General features: G+C 46.3%; 1 protein-coding gene across 1 annotated transcript in view; it reads right to left on the bottom strand.

The window, feature by feature from the left end:
- The window catches only part of LOC138248853 (immunoglobulin superfamily member 3-like), a 249,265-nt gene that overhangs the window by 87,348 nt on the left and 137,438 nt on the right, over positions 1-24,479 (bottom strand). Inside the window, exons 5-7 of the mRNA XM_069202806.1 lie at positions 8,767-9,174; positions 4,112-4,501; positions 1,159-1,560 (exon numbers count right to left, since the gene is read on the bottom strand). Of these exons, the coding sequence (XP_069058907.1) occupies positions 1,159-1,560; positions 4,112-4,501; positions 8,767-9,174 (1,200 nt within the window). The remainder of the gene's footprint in view (positions 1-1,158; positions 1,561-4,111; positions 4,502-8,766; positions 9,175-24,479) is intronic.

Here is a 24,479-nt window from a genome sequence, read left to right as displayed (position 1 = left end):
AAGCATCTCCACCGTCTGCCTTCCACCCCACATCTTCTCCTTTGGTGGCCACAAGGTCCCTAGTGCTGCCCTTTCCAGATTCTATCACTCGTTTCAAGTCTTCTACTCGCCTTCCTCATGTGCTTACCTTTCCCATAGCCCTCGTCACTGTTTCATCCGCAACTCCTCTCGACTCCCAACTCTCCTGTGGTCCCCCAAACTTACAACCCTCAGCCGGCTTCCATTCCAGCTTCTCTTCCAGATCACCGGGTATCCCCTCCGCAACCCTAAGTTGCCTACAAACTCCTCTGTGTCTCTTTCTTCAGATTCAGACTATCTCCTCTGCTTCCTCAAGTGCCCTGCTTCCTCTTGCTTGCCCCTGTTCCTAGGTTTCCTCGTTGACTTCCTTCTGAATCTTCTCTTCTGTTTCCCTTCTCTTTCACGTTCTATGTCTTCCTTGCATTTGTTCTTTTCCAGATTCTCTTTTTCTACCAGCTTTCTCTTTTGTTTCCAATTTTCTGTCTCTCCTGCAGCCCTTATTTTCCAGGTTCTCAGGTCCCCGCTGTATACACTCTATCCAAGGTCTCCCCTCCCCCATATACTCTCCTGCTCCATGTTCTCCCTTTTCTTCTATAGGTTCTTTCTCTCCCAATTCTTTCATGTTCTATGTTTTTTCTATTCTATTCTCTCTTTCTTTTACAGGTTGTGGCTTTCTTTTTCATTCATTCCATTCTGTTCTAGCTTTTTTAGCTTTGTTGCATGGAGTTCCAAGTTCTCTCTTCCTTCCCTACTGTTTCAGATTGTCTCTTCCTGTTACTTTCCCTCACCTCCCATGCTTCTTTCTGTCCCAGGTTCTCCCTTTTGTCTTTTCTTCTCCAGGTTCTTTCTCTCCTACTTCTTTCTCTGTTCTAAGTTGTTTTTATTCCCTGCTCTCCTCCTTTTACAGACTCTCTTTTTTCCCTATTCCATTCTGTTCTAGCTTTTCTATCTCTGTTGTTTCGTGGAGTTCCAGTTTCTCTACTTCTCTTCCTTCCCTACTGTTTCAGGTTCTTTCTTTCTGGTTCTCAATTTCTCTCGCCTCCCATGCGTCTTTCTATTTCAGGTTCTCTCTTTCCTGTATATCCCTCTTCCCTACCTAAGCAGGTCTACCCATGTGTCAGCATGGTGGTGTCTACTTACCAAGAGCGGTGATGGACACCGGGGTGCTATCCGATCGTTCTCCGATCATCTGCCACTCTCCATCTGGACCCTGCACCCACTCGGCCACGCGGCACTCATAGTACCCTTCATCGGCCTTGATGCTGCTGAAGATCTCCAGGGTGAAGGCGTTCGGCCGCACCTGCTCCATCTGGATGCCCCCGAAGCCACCACGCTCCTGGTAGGACGGTCCTGGTCGTAGGGTGCCCTCTCGGTCCAACCACACCACGTCACTGCGGCGGTTCTGCTTATCGATCAGCTGCCAGGCCACGGATAGTCGGCTCTGAGGGGTGGCCACAGAGCGCACATTACAAGCGAAGCGTACACTTTCCCCCTCCAAGACGGAGCTGGTGTTGGTGGAGACATCGACCGAGATGCTGCTCCCTGAGGGCATGAAGAATAGATGAAATGATTCATTGAGGTGGTACTTGTACCATGATCAATGACTGCTCTGACCTCATTGCCAGACCACACGGTGTACTCAGCCCTACTCCTGGAAGTGGACACAACAAAATACTTCTGCTCCTGACTGTCTCAGGAACAGGGGTCTCCAACCTTCTCTGTAACAAGAGCTACTTGTGGTCAATGAAAAGTATTCTGAGCTACTGATATTATTACTGTTGTAACAGCGACCATCATCAACCAACATTATATTTTGGTCACCGTAAGCAAGGGTACCAGTAGTGACCACCTAAGTGCATTTGGCAAGGTTGCCAGCAGTAACGTCAAAAACACTTTGTGAATTTGGAAGCCTTTACATAGGTAAGGCATAGAAGCCATAGCTGCAAAGCTTGTAGTGCCAAGGTAATAACACCAGTAATAAGTCTCACAGACACTTCATGATTTACCATTCACATATCAGCTTTAAAGGTATTTTGGAAATTCAAATACTTTGGTCCAAACACCATTGTATGAGTTTTGAAAATACACACATTTTTGTCTTGAATACACAAGTTTCAATTTTGGTATACATATATTACTACAGCCAAGCAAAAGCTTCCGATATAGTAGGCTTGGCTGCACATGGGACAGCCAATCAAAGGTAGCCGGAGAGCTACCAGTAGCTCACAAGCTACTCATTGTAGAAATCTGCTCTAGAACCACCGAGATTCATAGAACCTAAAAATGGGTTTGCAGAAGCAACTAATCTGAAATGTGTAGATTGTCAGCTCTCTGGGTGTAATCTGGGAGGTGTTGCGGGATGTAGCTAGTTCCAGACGGTAGGCACAATAGTGAACTACCAATGGTCTGCACCGGGGATGGGAGGCGATGTTGTGCAATGGATCTCAGTTGATGGCTAGTGGTGCTTATGGTCTGAGAGGGGCAAGAAGGAGCTCTCCCACCGATGCCTTGGTGTCCAGGCTCTTTTAGTGAGATCTTTGCTGCACAGTGCAACATCAAGGCAGATGCTCTACATGTAAAGTAGACAGAGTAGCACATGGCTGGGGACGGTCAGGCTTCTTATATCGGGAGTAAGAAGCAGCGGAGGAGAGTCTTGTTTGCATCGTATGAGGGCAGTCATTTGCTTTCCGACTGAGCGGTAGTGGAGATGGGGCAGGTCCTTCAAAGGTTGAGGAGATGGTATCGCGCTATATTGATGGAGGCAGGAAGATCATCTTTTATAATTCACTTCTGAGTTTGTGGCAGACACAGAGAGTGGGCTGTGTCACAGGAATAAGGGGGTACCGGAGATGAATATTGAGGCAGTGTCAAGAAAGGACACACATGGATAGGTTGAGCATTAAGGATGGTGGTGGCTCAATAAGTGATAAGCTCTTGACATCAGCAGTGAGTGCTCACAAGAAGGTTCATCATCTGCTAAGAGATGGTCTGAAGCACAAAAGGAGGCAATGGAGCCAAGGTAGGAGCTGCAGGGAGGAAGAGAAGGGGGCAAGGGGCAGAGGTCCCACCATTAGGGGGCTGAGGATCCCACTGGAGGAATATTCATTGGGGAAGTGGAGGGGAGGACGAGCAAACAGGATGTAAGAAAATGCTGTCGGAGGACAAATCGTGAGAAGGGAGGGGCATAATGAACATTTTTAATCTCAGATGAAGTGGAAAGGGTGTGGAATAGATGAGGAGGATTTACCAAAGCCAAGCATAGACACACAGGCCTGAGAAGATCAGCAAATTTACCAGCATCACAAGTAACAAATTTCACCCGTGACCGGGTTTAACATTTCTGCTGACTCTTAGTGTGACCACATCGCTCCGGGTCATTGCAGACACATCATCAGCCCTAAATGTTTCACCTACAAACCATTCTTTACAGGTGTGTTAGTCTAATGAGTTCAATGGAAGCAAAACAAGGCTGTTAATCACATGAAAGCCCAGAACTAGACATAACACATACATTGAATCCTAATCTCTTTTTCATCACAGAAACACAATACTGTGGCCAAAAGCCACAACTGCTCATGTTATCCCTCTTGGCTTACGTTCATTAGCAGCTGTGGATGCTCGGGCATCCTTCCGGGCCCAGGGGCTGAAAGAGCAAACTTCAGCTTCATTGGCTCCCAGTAAGACAAGGATTCACCTGTAAAGCCTTAAGCTTTTGCTACAAAGCTATGAATAACAAAGGGCCAAGGTATTTGTAACCTTTTGTTAGTCCTTATGTATCCCCAAGGAGCCTCAGATCAGCAAGGGAGATGTTGGATATATGGGGATGTGAGATGTTGGCCAGATTTAGGATAGTACGTATGGGCAGGAGGTTGTTTGGCTACCTAGCACCCAAATTGTGGAATACTCTGCCCTTAGCAGTTCGCAGGCCCAATCAGAAATGTTCAGAAAAAAAATTAAAACCTGTTTTTTTAGTTCAGGGCGGTTCGATAACTGCATTAAGGCGGGTGGACACCAGTACCTAGTGCTGGGACACCTCAAACGAGGTAGCAATGCGCTTTAGAAATGACATTATTATTAGTGAGTCTGTACTTACTCAGCGGAAGGACGGTGATGGGGATGTTCTTCGGCCTCTTGCTCTCCTTATCGATGAAGTCCCCCGTCACAGATCGCTCGCGCTCCGTCACACGGCAGTTGTACTTGCCGCTGTCCTCCAGTCGCAACCGGAAGATCTTCAGCACCGAGATGTGGTCGCTCTCCTTGGCCACCTTCAACTGGCCCTGGCTCTCGCGCTGCGCAAAGTCGCTGTTGAGGGAAGGGACGCCGCTCGGCGACAGGCTGGCGATCAAGGAGCTGTTGAAGGCCCATGAGACGGCGAAGAAACGTTCCGGCACATTCTGGGCATCAATGATGCACTTGAGCTCGGCCGACTCCCCGGCGGCATAGGACCTCTTCTCAGTTTCTAGACGCACATTGAAGTCTCGATCTGTGAAGAGGAACATTCAAGAACGCTGAGATTTGGGGTGGGATGTGGCTACTACGGAGGATGGGCCAGCAGCTAAACAGTCACAATGTAGCTAGTTGTTGAAATTAGACGACAGGCTGTTTGAGGAAATTTAACAGAAGTTTAGATTGAGCATAATACCTTCAGCACCATGGCTACAGATGAGACATTCTTCATCTACTGCTGAAAAATGACATCCCCCATATCTGTTGCCCACACGCACTGACTAACTTCAACTACTGACCACGTGCCAGTGCCCTCTGCATTTAAGATTATTTTTGTGCATTTTTGACTCACTTGAAGGAAACACTACCAAGTGCATCCCATACACTTCTACAAAGAGCAGCTTTTCCCCTCAGTCTTAGGTCCAAAAGTAAGCCATGGACCAACATGGCCCACTCATGGTGCCAGTCTCAGGGGCTCTGCAGCTGGGCACTAACATCCCATTCAGTCTCTGAGCCACATTCCTGCTGCAAGGGTCCCAAGACCCACCTGTTCAGTGCACGAAAACCTTCACCTGCATGTGGGTTCCTTGGCAGTGGGGCTGAGACAACAGTCATACCAACCCAGGATGATCTAATAAGAAGAGTGTCTGGCGTTACTTGTCAAAGTTCGTTATATATCACTAGTGGTGCACTCAAAAGGGGATCATCCTAAACTCCTTACATTCAGCGATAAATCACTGATAACAATTTTGTTTTATATGAGGCACACAACCAAGTATTAAGTCCATTATCCGTCAATGTTCATATCTTTATCATCCAAATTTTAAAAAGCGAATAGTCATATCTACAGTCCTTCAATTTTTATTCTCCATGTTTAAAAAAAAAACAAATACTCGTGTCTTCGGTTCTTCAATTTTCCAGCTGTTAGTTGCAGACGACCAAAAGAAACTCGCCCGCCAACACGTGTTTCGTCAGGGGTGTACCCCAAGACTTCATCGGGGCTGTCTGCTTCTAATCTGAATCGTAAATGCTTCCTCTTTAATGAATTTGGGTTAGTACTAATAACAAATAACCGGAGGAGCGGACTCGCGTCATAGATAGGAGTTGATATAATAGAGATACTGGGTGTCTTTTCTTTCATTGTTCTCATCGCTGGAGTTATTACCAACTGTGATTCATTAAAGAGGAAGCATTTACGATTCAGATTAGAAGCAGACAGCCCCGATGAAGTCTTGGGGTACACCCCTGAGAAAACACATGTTGGCGGGGGAGTTTCTTTTGGTCGTCTACAACGAACAGCTGGAAAACTGAAGAACTGAAGACATGAGTATTTGTTCTTTTTTGAAACATGGACAATAAAAATTGAAGGACTGTAGATATGACTATTCGCTTTTTGAAATTTGGATGATAAAGATATGAACATTGACGGATAATGGACTTAATATTTGGTTGTGTGCCTCATATAAAACAAAGCTGAGACAACAGTGCCCTGAGCCCCTACACCTACCATGGCTCTACATATTAAATGCTTAATTTGGAGAAAAAAAAAAAAAAACACATAAGTGCCGGGCCCTCGTTAAGAGGCCATTGTAACTTGCACCACCCATTGCCCTGCCAATGACAGTACCTACACACCTAATCGCCATCACACTGCTACGAGTGTGACAGTTCAGACTGCTTGACTCCCACGGGCTTGGGTGGCTGGTATTAGTTGCTTTTAATGTGTTCTGATATAATAAACAAATGACAGTCTTCTCATTTCTAAATTACACAAACAGCACCACCATGTGGCAGCTGTCATAAGTGCCGGTGTTCACAGTTAAATGCTGGTGCCGGGCACAGGAAACCACCGGCTCAAATTAAGCATTGCTTTATATAAGCCTTTCATGGTAGAATGCAGCATTTAAATCAGAAATTCAGCTCAAGTCTCCACTAACCTGATTATAGGTCACTTCCTGGGGAAGACGATCACTTCCTTCGTGAATACAAATCCACCTTTATTGCCAAACTGAGGCACTTGTGGCTACAGAGTGGATAGCTAAAACTGTGCTCTCTGGGATTCGCAACTTGCGCACTGCTTCTCCCAGCTTCCTCCACTCACTCCAAACTGGGGCACTTTCAGCCATGGTGAAGATACCCAGAACTGCCCTCTCCAGGTATCGCGGCTTGCTTGCTGCTCCCTCACTCCACCTGTGGCCCTCACAGAGGGTAAACGCCTCAGCTATTGCCCTCACAGACAGTACACCCTCACCTCTTACAAACAGTGCGCCCCTCAACTGTGGCCCTCAGACATGGCACCCCTCACCTGTCGCCCTCACAGACAGTACAACCCTCACCTGTCGCCCTCACAGACAGTACAACCCTCACCTGTGGCCCTCGCAGAGAGTACACCACCCACCTGTTGCCCTCACACACAGTACACCCCTCACCTGTCGCCCTCACAGACAGTACACCCCTCACCTGTCGCCCTCACAGACAGTACACCCCTCACCTGTCGCCCTCACAGACAGTACACCCCTCACCTGTCGCCCTCACAGACAGTACACCCCTCACCTGTCGCCCTCACAGACAGTACAACCCTCACCTGTCGCCCTCACAGACAGTACAACCTTCACCTGTCGCCCTCACAGACAGTACACCCCTCACCTGTTGCACTCACAGACAGTACACCCCTCACCTGTCGCCCTCACAGACAGTACACCCCTCACCTGTCGCCCTCACAGACAGTACACCCCTCACCTGTCGCCCTCACAGACAGTACAACCCTCACCTGTCGCCCTCACAGACAGTACAACCTTCACCTGTCGCCCTCACAGACAGTACACCCCTCACCTGTTGCACTCACAGACAGTACACCCCTCACCTGTCGCCCTCACAGACAGTACACCCCTCACCTGTCGCCCTCACAGACAGTACAACCCTCACCTGTCGCCCTCACAGACAGTACAACCCTCACCTGTCGCCCTCACAGACAGTACAACCCTCACCTGTCGCCCTCACAGACAGTACAACCCTCACCTGTGGCCCTCGCAGAGAGTACACCACCCACCTGTTGCCCTCACAGACAGTACACCCCTCACCTGTTGCACTCACAGACAGTACACCCCTCACCTGTCGCCCTCACAGACAGTACACCCCTCACCTGTCGCCCTCACAGACAGTACAACCCTCACCTGTCGGCCTCACAGACAGTACAACCCTCACCTGTCGCCCTCACAGACAGTACACCCCTCACCTGTCGCCCTCACAGACAGTACACCCCTCACCTGTCGCCCTCACAGACAGTACACCCCTCACCTGTCGTCCTCACAGACAGTACACCACCCACCTGTTGCTCTCACAGACGGTACACCCCTCAGCTGTCGCCCTCACAGACAGTACACCCCTCAGCTGTCGCCCTCACAGACAGTACACCCCTCACCTGTTGCCCTCACAGACAGTACACCCCTCACCTGTTGCCCTCACAGACAGTACACCCCTCACCTGTTGCACTCACAGACAGTGCACCCTTCACCTGTGGCCCTCACAGAGAGTACACCACCCACCTGTTGCTCTCACAGACAGTACACCCCTCACCTGTTGCCCTCACAGAGTACAGCTCTAACCTGTTGCCCTCACAGAGTACACCTCTAACCTGTGGCCTAAACAAACTGTATACCTCTCACCTGGGGCCCTCACAGACAGTACACCCCTTACCTTTTGCCCTCAAAGACAGTACACCCCTCACCTTTTGCCCTCAAAGACAGTACACCCCTCACAGTAAGTACGCCTCTCACCTTTTCCCTTCACAGACAGTACACCCCTCACCTGTTGCCCTCACAGAGTACACCTCTAACCTGTTGCCCTCACAGACAGTGCACCCCACACCTTTTGCCCTGAAAGACAGTACACCCCTCACCTCTTGCCCTCACAGAGAGCATGCCTCTCACCTCTTGCCCTCACAGACAGCATGCCTCTCACCTCTTGCCCTCACAGACAGCATGCCCCACACCTGTTGCCCTCAAAGATAGTATGGCTCTTACCTGTTGCCCTCACAGACAGTAAACCCCTCACCTGTTGCCCTCACAGATAGTATGGCTCTCACCTGTTGCCCTCACATACAGTATGCCCCTCACCTGTTGCCCTCACAAATAGTACACCCCTCACTTGTTGTCCTCACAGATAGTATGGCTCTCACCTGTTGCCCTCACAGACAGTACACCTCTCACGTGTTGCCCTCACAGAGAGTACACCCCCCCACCTGTTGCCCTCACAGATAGTATGTCTCTCACCTGTTGCCCTCACAGACCATACATCCCTCACCTGTTGCTTGCACGTTGACGATGGTTCCACTGGACCTTTTCTTGGTCATGGGGTACCAGGACTTGTCGCGATCTTGTATCCACTCCGCGGCCTCACAGTAGAACTCGCCCTGGTCAGACGGCTGCAGGTTGTATACGATCAACTTAAACGTGGTGTTCCCCACCTTGTCGAGCCGGACGTCACCGGAGGCGTGCCGGTGTGTGTAGGCACCGCCGGAACTCAACATAAAGTCTCGCGACAGCGAGATGACGTCCACCACCTCGTCATCCTTCCGCCGATACCACGCGACGGACAGGTGGGTGTGCTCCGCGGTGCTCTTGGACACGTCACACCTCATCTCCACGTAGTCGCCTTCCACCTTACTCAGCGTCTGAGGTACTGACACCACCTTCAGAGTGTCCGGAATCACTGCCAGAGAGAAAGAGGAACAAAAAACAAAGATGAAGACATGTTTTAGGTGGTTTGGGAACATTTACAGGGCCAGACTGGGAAGCAAAAGCAGCCCTGGAATATGTGGTCAGACCAGACCCCACAGCGAGCAAGCTTGACCACCACAGTGGGGTTGGGGGGGTTCTTCCCTCCAAGAAAATGTAGTAAAAATTGCATTAACGGTGCATTCTACCACATATTTTTCATGATATATTCAATTGTATTTGTTTTTGAAGCATAGTAAATGATGACCTTACAGTGCACCAGTCTACGGCAATCTTTATTGGGGTTCTTCAACAATTCTCTCACCATTACCCTGTAACAGCGCCTCTCATCTCTCCATGGCCCCTCTCTCACATGTATTTCGTTTATTTTATAGTGCCTCTCTTACCAGCGTAGGACGTTAGGGCACTTTACATCACACACAGAGAGACAATGAATCATACGTGTGTAAATCAATTTATAGAAAATGTTACATACGACAAAGGGGACTACAAGATGTAGAATTCACACGTCATCCATACTGGGAGGCATTTTTTAAGAGTGCTTGGTCTGGGGAAGCATAAAGTCTGGGTTCAGAACGTAATACGGTGGTTAGGGTTGACTTTACTAATTTATTCCTACCCAAACAAACCCTTTTTTAGCTAAATTAGGATAATTGATGACCAGGGGAAAATACATACTTTTCTAACCTGTTCCATGCAGTTTGCATGCAGCTCTCTGATCGCAGTTCATAGCTAACTGTGCTAGATTAATATTGTAACCTATGAACTGTGCAGTAACAAAAGGATCTCTGTGACAGAAGCAGTACCCACTGAGCACTGCACATAAAATTCAGTTCTGTGATCTGCATAGTACACGTTCTTTGTAGCAGGCATATAAACCCTCTGGGCTACCTTAGAAGAGTCAAAACTGCTAGTCTCTCTCCAGCAGGTAAATTAATCACCAGAGTTATGGCTGCACTTTTATTGTTGCCTGAAAACTGTTGGATATACAAGGAACTCTGTAGTGCTTTTAAAACTGCTGCACTATTATAAAACCGCCCCCAGTATCAAAAGTGCCCCCCCAAACTTTCAGCCTTCCGGGGAAACGCCGGATGCCCGGAACCACCAGTCCGGCCTTGCACACATATTGTCCAATATTGTTTTTGGAAGAATATGTTTCTTTTAAATGCGATAATAGCCGGAGTACTGGGAAAAGTATTACTTCTCCAACCGAGAAACTTAATTACAAGGTCGCACAGTGATGACATCACTGTCCTGCATGTGCAGTGTGACATGCAGGAAGTGACATCATCAGTGGCTGGGTTGCACATTTTCTTTTATCATAGGTAAAACCCTTTAACAATATTTAATAGAGAGTCTCAACCCCATACCTCGCCCCATTTTTGATGATCCTACTGATTTTCGCAGGTAGTGGCATTAATTCCTGCTCTTGCAGCAACACTACAGAAAAGCTGCAGTTTAAACCTTTTAGGAGGGGAAGCTGAGTTCCCGGTGCTTGAAATGGAAAAACAGAAGTGCAGGTACTCTTTACCAGAGTACCTGCTTGTTTCCGAGAAGTGCCGGTACTCTCCAATGAAAAGTATTACGTTTTTCTGGAGAAGTGCAGGTACTCATTACCAGAGTACCTGCTTGTTTCCGAGAAGTGCCGGTACTCTCCAATGAAAAGTATTACGTTTTTCTGGAGAAGTGCAGGTACTCATTACCAGAGTACCTGCTTGTTTCCGAGAAGTGCCGGTACTCTCCAATGAAAAGTATTACGTTTTTCTGGAGAAGTGCAGGTACTCATTACCAGAGTACCTGCTTGTTTCCGAGAAGTGCCGGTACTCTCCAATGAAAAGTATTATGTTTTTCTGGAGAAGTGCAGGTACTCATTACCAGAGTACCTGCTTGTTTCCGAGAAGTGCCGGTACTCTCCAATGAAAAGTATTACGTTTTTCTGGAGAAGTGCAGGTACTCATTACCAGAGTACCTGCTTGTTTCCGAGAAGTGCCGGTACTCTCCAATGAAAAGTATTACATTTTTCTTGAGAAGTGCAGGTACTCTCCCTCTGTACTGGACAGTACCAGCCCATTTAAAGCACTGCCAGTTCCCAGAGCAGGAAGAGGGCGTGGCCTCCTGACACACCTCCGCCGCTGCTGGCGGTCTCTGCTGATCACACTGCACCGCCTGGGCGTGTGCGATGATTCAGAGAGGAGTTATGGTAACAGACATTAGTATAGCGCTGTATTGCCATTTGTATGGCATCATAGTGCTGGAGCAGCGTAATTTGGGCCTCACCACTACACGTCACAGAGCTGTATATATGTACATGAAACCATATACCATGTGATCCTTAATCTTTTTTAATGTACTGTGAAGCTCCAAAAATTGTATTACTGAAGTGTATTCATTGTGAAAATGAGACATCTATGTCCGCCTGTGTTCTAATGTTTAGCTTAACATGAAGGTTTGTAGCTCTCAATCAGATTTACTTTTGTACCTCAGGATATATTGCAATAATTGAAACCGCATTGCATATGTAATCATGAATTCATAATTTTACCTTTTGTATTCATTTTGACATGCATGCGCACAAAATCATGTATTCAAAGTGCACATTGAAAATAATAAACGAACGTTGGCCAGGGTAGGCCTTCATTTTAGAATTAAATGTATTTTTCCTTGCTTTGCATGTTTCTTTTTCTTTGCAGGTGCGTTTTTGTGATTTCATAACTTGACAACCAGGGGCGGCTCCTCCGCTAAGGCGGAGGACCGTCACCCCACTGGATTGTGGGGAAAGGAAAAATAAAATTATAATAATTCAATGTTATTATCATTTTATTTTTTCTGGGAATAAGGGGTGGGGCCAGAGGAGGGCTTTTGCTGCACAAAGTGCGCATGACACTTTGATCGGCCATGTTGGGCCGGCCTAACAGTCATGAGCACGTTGCATGTTCTGCCGATCAGACTAATCACGACGTGGCTGTCAGCAGCGTCGTGATTGGCTTGGAGCCTGTGTGAGCCAGGAAGAGGATGAGGATGGAGGTGACACGAACGCATCTCCCCTGAAGGTAAACTTTTCTAAAAACTTTTTTTTATAACCCCCGTCCTGCCCCGCCACACCAGTTGAGTGGCAGCTGCTACTGCTGACAACGGAGTACTGTGTAATAAAGATAGTGAGGTCCAAGAAAAGAGCTTTTGGCAACAACAGGATGATTTAATGACCAGAAGGAGCCTTCTATTCTTCACGTATCAGGAACAAGGATGCTCAAGGTTAACTGAGGAACCTGGCGACCTGTTAACACATGTGGACGTTTCTGGAACTTTGTGGTTTAAATTAGTGTTCGCACAGTTAGACAGATCCAGCAGTTCCTTTCAGATTTTGAGAGGTACACATCTCTCGGCTTCTTTTGGTCCTTGCAAGTGTGAAGTTTTAAGCTAAACACGTATTCCTCTTTCTGGAAGACGTCTACTGAAGTCTCCGCTATGCTGACACCTCCTCGCATTTCCAAATGTCCCTGGGACTTCATTCAGCCCATTCTCATTTCTTATTTAGAACTCCGACTAGATGTCTTCGAATCATTTCATGTTTAGGAGGGAGGACCGTTTTTGTTTCTTAGTGCTTGTGATGACGGGACTCTACTCCTTGTATCTTATGCTTTTGAGACTGAACATGTTTCAGCGCTTCAGTTTGCCGGGCTGATTCTGTGCCTTTATAACATGATTTTGATATGCACCTATATTGAACTGATTACTCATTTCTACTAACCCTTCCAAACTTTATCCACGGATTCCTGGTCCTCCTTGAGAAGCCAATTGGCTCATGAAAGGTAAAACTGTAAATCAGATGCTAACTCACTTGTCTTCTAGCCAACTAAAAAAAGGTCCACTCGATGAAGACTGACCTCCGCTTCCGGGCACTCCCTCAGTGCTATCCATGGCTAATGTCACACTTTTACATTACTGATTTCTCATTACATTATCTGAGTCATTTCCTCTGATTTAGGGCCTTAGTCACGTAATTTCCAGTGAAATCTACAGACCAAAAGGTCACATGATGTAATTTCCAGTGATGTCATCATTATGCCAATTCATTCTTTTGAAGCCTAAAAACAATCCTCTCTCTCTTTTTTTTTTTTTTTTTAATAATCACAAGGTTTCTCTCCCAATACAAAGGGGGTGGGAAAGCAGCAGAGGAGCGGGGAGGATGGGAGAAGCGAAGGCAGAGGGGAGGAGGGGGAAACAGAGTCTTCTGGGTAAAGGAGCCAGGAATTTGCAGCACACAAAGGAAAGAACATTAAAACACATGCACTCTTTGATTGCTTAAAGTGGGAGGAAAAAAAGTTCCCAGAATGTGAGCAGTGGAAGTATACAAGTCTTCCATTGAATAGGGCGGTAAATAAGCTATGCTCCAGGAGAAGAACAAACAAGAGAAGAGGAAGGAAAGCCACTCAATGGGAAGCAGGAAAAAGGCAGTGACAAGAAAGCCAACCAACGCCCCGCAGTAAGAGCACCCGAAGCCAGCCGTTCCCAACCTTTTGACTTCTACGGACCCCCACTTTATCGTTACTGGAGCCCGGGGACCCCCACTGAGTCATTACTGAAAGCTGGGGGCCTAAACGGTTAAAACGATTTGATTTTCTGAGTAGTTGCGGACCCCCTGAGTCGGCTTCACAGACCCCCCAGGGGTCCCCGGACCACAGGTTGGGAACCACTGCCCTGAGCCCATTGTATGGTCCACAAGAGGCGTTCATAGAACAGACAACTAATAGAACCATCTAGTAGCCGGTTCCCCCTGAAGTTTCCCCCAGGGTAGCTGGTGTTTGGAATCCCCAATTTTATTTGGTAAGACAAACGATCAGAGGTCTTGGAACCAAAACAGAAAATAAACCCAAAAAGCTGTCTTTAGGTGAGACTCAAAAAAGAGAAGCTCGCTCATTCAGCCCGACTCTCTCTTTCAGTCCTTCCATCATGGTCCAAAACTGTCACCTTCTCAAAAAACACCCCAAGCACCCTTCTAAAAGCACTTGTTCCTCCAGTGTTACTTGAGAAACTATTTACTGAACCTGGTTAGAAAGGATATTAGATCACTGACCTTATTAGGCTGTTCCAAAGTCCCTTAAAGTGAAAATTATCTGCTCTGCTGATGCAGTTTATAGAAGAAGGAAAAGGGTAATTTTTGGAACATTCTCTTGGGTCAAACTGATGTCACATACGGACTCTTTCTCTTGTTACTGCTCCAGTGAAGTACTGTGTAACTCCCAAACACTTATCTACTGTAGAAGAAATGCCTGGGAGTCTGCTCGGGCGTTCCCAAAAAGTGTTTGTGCCAATGTTAAACTTGTACTTAAGTGCATTCATGTGCTCTCAAAGGAATGAGTGGAGGAGAGGCGTTCCGTCAGTCACACCTCACTCAAAGTACTTCTCGCCTACTTCTGGTCTCCACAGAACAGCAGTGTTAGGAGAGACCCTTGAGTCTCACAGAAGGCAGCTCTTCACATCTACATCCTGCTAATTATATGTAGGGCTCCCTGTTTTCCGTTTTTACTGATTTTTACAGATACATACAGACAAAAAACATTTGCCTAACTGTATGTATTTTTAAATGTGGACAAAAACAGAAATCAAGATCTTTTCTGAGCAATTCTAAATACTGTCAGCCATGACTATTAGGCCAATAGCTGTGCGGATTGACAGGTAAGTAGTTTAAAAATATAAAGGCATTTTAATAATGATGCTCAAAGAGCAGTATATATGCATACGATACTAAAAGTTACATATTTTATTAAAAGTGTAGTGATTTATCATCTACAGGTCTTAATAACATTGAAAACTGGCAAACATTCAAATAAGAATGACAATTTTCAGTTAAATAAATATGGAAATATACTATTTTCAGCTTTATTTTCTCACAAAACATAAAATAAAGAAACAAATAAATATGATTAAAAACAGGCGGAAATGTACAAAAAAAATACCATAAAACCGGAAGCCCTAATTACATGGTGGGGCTCTGGGGCATCAATTATCTTCCTGACGGGCAATGGAGATGATGCCACCATCTACCTAAACCGGAGGTATCCAACCTTTTTTGTGGTAAATGCTACTTATGTTGGTGAAAACCATCCAGAGCTACAAATTTTAATAGAATTTTAATACTGACCACATCAGACATGTTTACATGTTTGTTTTAAATATACATTTTTCAGTTTTTGTAGGCTGGGCTACACACAGGAGAGCTACTTATGGGTAGCTGGAGAACTACTTGTAGCTCATAAGCTACTCGTTGGAGACCCCTGAGCTAAACCATTCCCACTGCCCCCTCAAGTCTCTACAAACTCATAGAGCTCTCACTTTTTTCTTTTCAAAATCAGTGTTTTTTTGTTTAACTGTACTAAATCTCATAGAAAAAGCCACCTTCGCACGCAATGAAGATTTTATATTTTCTAGTGAACTGACCACATGCATGGTACCCTAATAAGGCCCAACACTAGAGTTCGTGGTAAGGTACAGACCAACATTGTTCAGCTTGATAATCATGGGATATTCCTCCGCCCCAGGATATACCCTTAGATAAATCTGAATGAAGGCCATTTATTATCATTTGTACATCAGGTGAAGCGGAAAACCTTCCTACTTAAAATAGCTAGGAGTTTGATGATGACTCACTGGAGCCAGCCACATGCAAAGATAAATGCATCACAACTAAGGAGAAATCCCTCCTAGAAGCCTGCATCCCTAAATAAATTACTGGGTGGGGAAGGGGAAAAGCATACAAAATGAAGGTTGCCCCAATTATTAACTCCAATCATGTTTCTGGTAAGATTCTCAAAAAAATCTTTAAAAACCTAGATTTGCTGATTTTCTTCCGTTCAGTGAAAGATTAAAAAAAGTGTCTTGGTAAATACATTGATATTAAGAAAACACCTGGATGGTATAAACTTTCCAAACGTCTTCCTGTATCAGACAGGCTATTTAGGTAACAAGGAAGCACGTGGATCCTTCACATAATCCACAATCCACTGAGTTGGCTACCTAATGAACAAGCATTGTCAAAGCCAACAGCTCTTCACTGCAAAGAAACCATTGGCTTTGCCAATTCTTTTTCTTGTCTAAGACAGCTGTTGCAAAATGCTTACAATCATGCCCATCCTAGAATGGGTTTGTGAAGCCTAACAATATGCATTAAAATATGGATGCCTCACAAGTGCGTGCATCCATGGCTGCCATCTTTGAATGCATTTTGTTAGGTTTTATCAAATGACATTTAGAGACAGATAATGTGAATTCATGCATAACGACAGAAGCCATCTTTGAATGGGATTTGTTTATTAGAACAAAACTCATTTAAAGATGTGCATAGTATGATAAGTGGCAAAAGAGTAAAACAAATGAAGGGATTGGGGGGAAGAGGACGCAGAGTTGGAAGCTGTAGGAAAAAAAAGAGAGGGATCAGGGACACTGAGAAGTAGAAAAGAGTCCCTCTCTTGGACTGCAACCATGGAAGGATACATCAACCAATCAAAACAGACCAAAATGCTCCTGGGTGGGGCAAGCACAAGAATAAGGAGGAAATCCATTGAACCAGGGAAGCGAGACAGAAGATATGTAACACATTTACAAACAACAGATCTTGCTAACAAACAGGTAAAGAGGTCTGCAGTCAAGACCTACAAAGAATTACTCGCCACTGATTCTCTTATATCTCTTATAACCAAGGCCGCTGGAAATATGCGATTCTGCAGCCACAGTTTTTTTCTGCATTATTGTGGTGGCATCTCTACATAATTAACATCTGTTGCACAAGCTGCAGATCTTCGCAAAAAAAATGTTTCTAGCTCAAACACATCACAAGTTACTAATAATGCCGACACGTGCCGTGGAAGGAAGGTCTCTTTCAAAGGTTTACTGGTCACCTTTGAGTTGCTGATTCCTGTATTTGGGTTTTAAACTGATACCAATAAAGAGATACCATTGCCCAAATAGTCTTAACATTAATAAAAATAACAAAATAGTCAAGTAATACTGCCACAAAAATTGGCTGTGCTACGCTTACACATGCAAATATTACCCTGGTCCTGGATTTCAAAATACGAGGGGACTCATGTAGTTACCAAATTGATGATGAAGAAACATATGGACTAACCCTGAATACTAATGAAATTACTCTTTGCGTCCTGAAGAAGCTCATTGTCAGTGGGGCGAAACGCATTGGCTGCCTCCATCTTCTGTTCATGTTTAACAAGAAGAAACTAAAGAACAAGTTTTATAACGTACCTATGCAGTCATCACCAACGAACTGGATTCCTGCATACACTTCTATTTATAACCAACAAGCTGGACTTTTTCACAAAATGTACTTATGTGATTTTTGGTATAAGTTGGGTTTGGTTATAAAACATAATTTTTGGATTGACATACAACGTGCTTCTCCCATCTTTTGTGCCCTGTTGCTTGTTTTTTGGGGTTTTGTTGGGATGGTTAGCCCTGGGAGTGGAGCACATGTTTCTTTGAAAAGGACCTGAGTGTGCGGTGACTTATGCCACAACCGTTCCTTAGTTTTGAGTTTGACTGGTTGCCAAAACAGTGTTAACATTTGTAAAAATAACAAAATAATGAAGCAATATGGGTATTTTAATGGCTAATGACCTAAGCTCCAGTATTACACCACATAGTTTTTCGGACTGAAGACTAAATTTGGATAGAATAATCTAGATTCATATGCAGTGCTTAATTTGTAAACAAAAAAATGCCGGTGCTCAAAGCCCTCTTCTTAAACACGCGGCTGCTGCAATTAAATGTGCGCGCACAGAATACTGAGGCAGCGTAAGCCAGAAGCCATCTCGGGCCTCTTTAATCCATTTACAGCCGCTCCCTGCCCCTTCAGCTCACTCTTGCAGCTTTCTGCTTTCTCCCTTTCTGACGCGTTGCGTTTTCTCTTCCTCCATCTTTCCCATATTTGTTCTTTGCTCGCAGTAAATGCTTGAGGCAGAAAAATAAGTGCCTCTCCTTAAAAATAAGTGCCGGTGCTCAGCACCGGAAACCACAAGCACAAATTAAGCACTGTTTGTACATATTTGTAAGGTAAACACGACTTTATCCTAACTAGAAGACTCCAAGATCATGATCTACCATGATTTGTAGAAAGATTATCAAAGTTGGGTCACGTAGTGTCAAGAATATATAGATTGCTATCTTCAGTGAATTCTTAACTCAGCATGGCTACTCCAAGACATGGGAGAAAGAAACACATTGATTACATCAATCAGAAATATCACATTTAGAATGTCAAACTCCCTGTAGCTCTCCAAAATCACTCTGCCATTTTGCAAACCAGATGTTATACAACACACAGGACGTTCTGAACCCCCCATCCAAAGGATGTTGAGGCTTGAAGCTAAAGGAGAAATTTCTCCTAGGATGCTTTATTGCAAACTATCCCATCTCGATGCCCAAGCTCACTGATAAGAGTCCATAGATGAGCTGAATTAGATTCAGTCTCTGCCTGCCTGGGGATCCATGCATTAAATCAGTGGTTCTCAACCTTTAGAATTCTGTGGATGCCCACATTATAATTACTGGAAGCTGTGGACCCCCCACTGAGTCATTATTGGATTCTGGAGACCCCCACTGAGTCATTACTGGAAGCAGAGGAACCCGGACTAAGCATTGTTGATGATTTGAACCACAAAGCGATACACAAAAAATACAGAAACAAGCGTTCCATCAAACACATACACAAACAATAACACATGTTATTTATACTAATTTAATTGTTAGTCCCCAATTTAAAATTCCTTGACATTTGCAGTATGTTGTAAAATTTTCAATTGCACATTTAGCCACTTTATGTATATAGACTTTATTAATCTGTTAACATTATTTTATTTTCGAAGCAGTCTAGGACCCCAGGAGGAGGCTTCACGGACCCCCAGGTGTTCCCCGGACCACAGCTTGGGAACCACTGCATTAAATAACTTCCCTGAGCTGTTGATCGTGCTGGGCTTGAAACAATACTGGATAAACATCGATCAGCCGATAAAGTCTCGACACATACTTGGTGGTTTTGACAATGCTATATTTGAAGAGCGGATAACGCTTCCCACAAACATGATGAAAACCAATAAACCACTTTTGGACTCATTACCTATCTTCTTGTAAAAATCAAGGGTGCTATGATGTAATCCACTAGGACAGATGGAAACCTTCAGTTGCGGCTGGCAACTCGGAAAAGTGGAGGGCGGGGGAAGCAAAACAAAAATAAATAAATAAAAAATATATAAAAAAAATAAACTTACCTAGTTGCCACCACCGCACCGCACTACAGGCACAGGCTCCCCTTCTGCCCTGCGCCAATCATGACGCTGCTCAGAGCCCTTGTGCGCATGTGTGTTTGGACGGCCCGAGAAGGCCGGCCAAACATACATGCGCACTGAGGGGAGTGCTCTGTGCATACCACTCACTGCTCGTCACCCCCATTGCCCCACCCCCTTAAAAATAAAACAATGATAAACAGCATTTATTATCATTTTATTTCTAAAGGTTTGCAGCTGCTGCTGGCGAGGGGGGGTCAACACTCCTCCGCTCTAACGGAGGAGCTGCCCCTGGAAACCTTTTTACTAACAGGGTCATCTTGTCCTTACCAATGACATACCTATGGTTGCAATATTTGAATAGAGCTCTTTAGGGTGGAGCGCGCAAGCGCTCTGGCCCCTGTTTTAATCGCTCTGTGGGCTTTTAACCACGCCCATTACTTTAGTTGGTTCATGGGCTTGCCTTTTAAAATTCAATTGATTTCATTTTGTGAAAGGCATGCATACGTCATGCCTTTTTCGGTGTTTGGCCCTCCTCGACCGCACCGGCCAACTACTGAAAACATATGAGGCTCAGCAGTAATCAAGCGCTTTTCATGACTACCAGTTTAATTCTATTGTTTATCCCAGTGCTTCTTTGCGAATTCAAGGTATTACTATGCAAGGGAGAAACCAGACCGATCTTTTTGTTCTGATTAGTCACCTTCACGCTCATGGCGTGGCGCTTTAAATCTGCTCCCTTATGTGAAATTGTATTACTTTTCATTTACATTTTATGTGGAAAGAAAAGTCAGATTATGAGTTTACAACACTAATAGCTGTAACTCGAGCAAATGCGAGACCCATTGCATTGCAAATGCTTGTTTCACTTGGGTTCAACTCATCACAATATTACTTTATTTTATTTATTCATGTTTCTCTCTCCACTGCCGTTTTACATTCACTACTCCTCACTGGTCTATGCATGATGAACACACCAAGGGACAGAGTGAGTACATATTTTCACCAGAAAACTCATTTGTTGTCTAAAACACACTCAACAAAATGAACATAAACTTGGATGCATGACGGAACAACGCATGCGTATATCACGCATTCCTTTACACCGTGGTCTCAACAACAACCGCGTCTTAACCACGAATTTCGTTGTAAAAGCATGTTTGGTAAATTCTCCCCCGCCCTGACCCCTTACACCCGATACCATACTCCACCCCACCCAAGTCTTTAAAACTGCCCCCTACGCCTCCTGCCCTGAGCCCTAACGCCCCCACCCTGAGCCCTTACACCCGATACCATGCTCCACCCCACCCAAGTCCTTAAAAAACTACACCTTCCGCCTCCTGCCCTGAGCCCTAAAAGTAACCCTGTCCTGTTGTAAAAACTATCCCGACCCCCACTATGAACCCTAAAACCTACCCTTCCCTGAAAAGTATCCCAACCCCCTGCTCTGAACCCTAAAACCTACCCTGCCCTAAAAACTACCCGACCGTCCTGCCCCTGCATCCTAAAACCTACCCTGCCCTATCCTAAAAACCAGCCCCCCAACCTGAACCCTAAAACCTACCCCACCCTGTCCTAAAAACTACCCCAACCCCCATACCCTAAAACCTACCCCGCCCTGTCCTAAAAACTACACGACCCTCCACCCCTGCCCTGTACTCTAAAACCTACTCTGCTCTGTGATAAAAACTACCCTGACTGCCACTCTGAACCCTAAAACCTATCCTGCCCTAAAATCAACTCAGACCTCCCTGCCCCGCCCTGTACCCTAAAACCTACCCCACACTGTCCTAAAAACGACCCTCAGACCCCCTGCCCTGCACTTTAAATCTACCCCACCTTGTCCTAAAAACTACCCCGAACCCCAGCCCTGAACCCTAAAACCTACCCCACCCTGTCCTAAAAACTATCCTGACCCTTCTCCCTGCCCTGCACCGTAAAACTTACCCGCCCTGTCATAAAAACTACCTCTACCCCCTCCCTCATCCTGTATCCTAAAACCTACCCCACCCTGCCCTAAAACCTACCCTGAACCCCCACCTTGAACCATAAAACCTACCCCGCCCTGTCCTAAAAACCACTGCACCACCCTGCACCCTAAAACCTACTCCACTCTGTCCTAAAAACTATCCTGTTCCCCCTGAACCCTAAAACGTAAACTTCCCTGTCCTAAAAACTAGCCTGACCCCCGACCCGAACCTAAAATCTACCCTGCCCTATCCTAAAAACTACCCCAACCCCCAACACTAAAACTTATACCGCCCTGTCCTAAAAACTACCCCGCCCCAGCACCTTAAAACCTACCTTGCCCTGTCCTAAAAACAACCTCCACCCCTGTCCTGAACCCTAAAACCTACCCTGCTGTGTCCTAAGCACTACCCCAATCCCACAACCCCGCCCTGAACACTAAAACCCACCCACCCTGTCCAAGAAACTACTCTGCCCCCCCCCCCCCCGGCGCCTGTACCATAAAAGCTACCCCGCCCTGTCCTAAAAACTACCCTGCCCCCGTACCCTAAAACCTACTCCACCCTGTCCTAAAAACTACCCTGACCCTCTGCCCTGAACCCTAAAACTTACCCCGCCGTGCCCTAAAAGCTACCCTAACCCCCCGGCCTATGCTAAAAACTACCCCAATCTCCCACCCCCAAACCGGCCCCACCTTATCACTCCCTCCTCTGCTCCTTCCTGTTCCGCCCGGACATCTAGACCGGTTTCTCTGCCGCTGGCATGCATATTCGTAGTAAGCACATGCCTGGTAAATGGCAGCATGGTCAATGCACAGCTCCCTGAGAATGTGGCGTTGGCAGCAACATACTAAAAACTAAACACAACCACACACCCAGGTGAGCAACAGAGATCCCTGTGGACAAAGGAACCATTTATCTTCCCAGAATGGACCGAGCGCCTCTCGTCCCTTGCTCTTGGACCACCAATGCTTTTTAAAAGGCATCAAGCGCAGGTCTGAGAGGGCGGGATCAGAGCAAGGGAGGGAGGCTGCGCCCCCTGCAGGTGGGGGAATCTGTAGGAGGCTGGACTGGCTTGTAGTGAGTACCAAGGGGTACTTGCACCTTGCACCAGGCCCAGTTATCCCTTATTAGTGTATAGGGTGTCTAGCAGCTTAGGCTGATAGATAATGGTAGCTTAGCAAAGCAGCTCAGGCTGAACTAGGAGACGTGTGAAGCTACTACAGTACCACTTAGTGTCATATGCACAATATCATAAGAAAACACAATACACAGTTATACTAAAAATAAAGGTACTTTATTTTTATGACAATATGCCAAAGTATCTTAGAGTGTACCCTCAGTGAGAGGATAGGAAATATACACAAGATATATATACACAATAGCAAAAATATGCAGTATAGTCTTAGAAAACAGTGCAAACAATGTATAGTTACAATAGGATGCAATGGGGAAACATAGGGATAGGGGCAACACAAACCATATACTCCAAAAGTGGAATGTGAACCACGAATGGACCCCAAACCTATGTGACCTTGTAGAGGGTCGCTGGGACTATTAGAAAATAGTGAGAGTTAGAAAAATAACCCTCCCCAAGACCCTGAAAAGTGAGTGCAAAGTGCACCAAAGTTCCCCTAAGGACAAAATAGTCGTGTTAGAGGGAGAATGCAAGGAAAACACAAATCAGCAATGCAACAACGATGGATTCCTGTCTGAAGGTACCTGTGGAACAAGGGGACCAAGTCCAAAAGTCACAAGCAGCTCGGAGATGGGCAGATGCCCAAGAAATGCCAGCGGTTGGTGCAAAGAAGCTCTTTCTAGGCTGAAGAACTGTGAATACTGCAGGAACGACAAGGGCTAGAGACTTCCCCTTTGGAGGATGGATCCCCCACGCCTTGGAGAGTCGTGCAGAAGTGTTTTCCCGCCGGATGGACGCCAACAAGCCTTGCTACACGCAAATCGTGCGTTTGGCGTTTTTGGACGCTGCTGGGGCCCAGGAGGGACCAGAAGGTCGCAAATTGGACCTGCAGAGAGAGGGGACGTCGAGCAAGACAAGGAGCCCTCACTGAAGCAGGTAGCACCCGGAGAAGTGCCAGAAACAGGCACTACGAGGATGCGTGAAACGGTGCTCGCCGAAGTTGCACAAAGGAGTCCCACGTCGCCGGAGACCAACTTAGAAAGTCGTGCAATGCAGGTTAGAGTGCCGTGGACCCAGGCTTGGCTGTGCACGAAGGATTTCCGCCGGAAGTGCACAGGGGCCGGAGAAGCTTGCAAAGTCGCGGTTCCCAGCAATGCAGCCCAGCGAGGTGAGGCAAGGACTTACCTCCACCAAACTTGGGCTGAAGAGTCACTGGACTGTGGGGGTCACTTGGACGGTGTCGCTGGATTCGAGGGACCTCGCTCGTCGTGCTGAGAGGAGACCCAAGGGACCGGTAATGCAGCTTTTTGGTGCCTGCGGTAGCAGGGGGAAGATTCCGTCGACCCACGGGAGATTTCTTCGGAGCTTCTGGTGCAGAGAGGAGGCAGACTACCCCCACAGCATGCACAAGCAGGAAAACAGTCGAGAAGGCGGCAGGATCAGCGTTACAGAGTTGCAGTAGTCGTCTTTGCTACTATGTTGCAGGTTTGCAGGCTTCCAGCGCGGTCAGCGGTCGTTTCCTTATCAGAAGGTGAAGAGGGAGATGCAGAGGAACTCGGCTGAGCTCATGCATTCGTTATCTAAAGTTTCCCCAGAGACAGAGACCCTAAATAGCCAGAAAAGAGGGTTTGGCTACCTAGGAGAGAGGAAAGGCTACTAACACCTGAAGGAGCCTATCAGCAGGAGTCTCTGACGTCACCTGGTGGCACTGGCCACTCAGAGCAGTCCAGTGTGCCAGCAGCACCTCTGTTTCCAAGATGGCAGAGGTCTGGAGCACACTGAAGGAGCTCTGGACACCTCCCAGGGGAGGTGCAGGTCAGGGGAGTGGTCACTCCCCTTTCCTTTGTCCAGTTTCGCGCCAGAGCAGGGGCTAAGGGGTCCC

This window comes from Pleurodeles waltl, chromosome 8 (assembly GCF_031143425.1).
Source record: "Pleurodeles waltl isolate 20211129_DDA chromosome 8, aPleWal1.hap1.20221129, whole genome shotgun sequence".
Lineage (NCBI taxonomy): Eukaryota > Metazoa > Chordata > Amphibia > Caudata > Salamandridae > Pleurodeles > Pleurodeles waltl.
The sequence above is the reverse complement of the archived record's forward strand: the minus strand, read 5'-3'. Positions and strand labels throughout refer to the sequence as shown.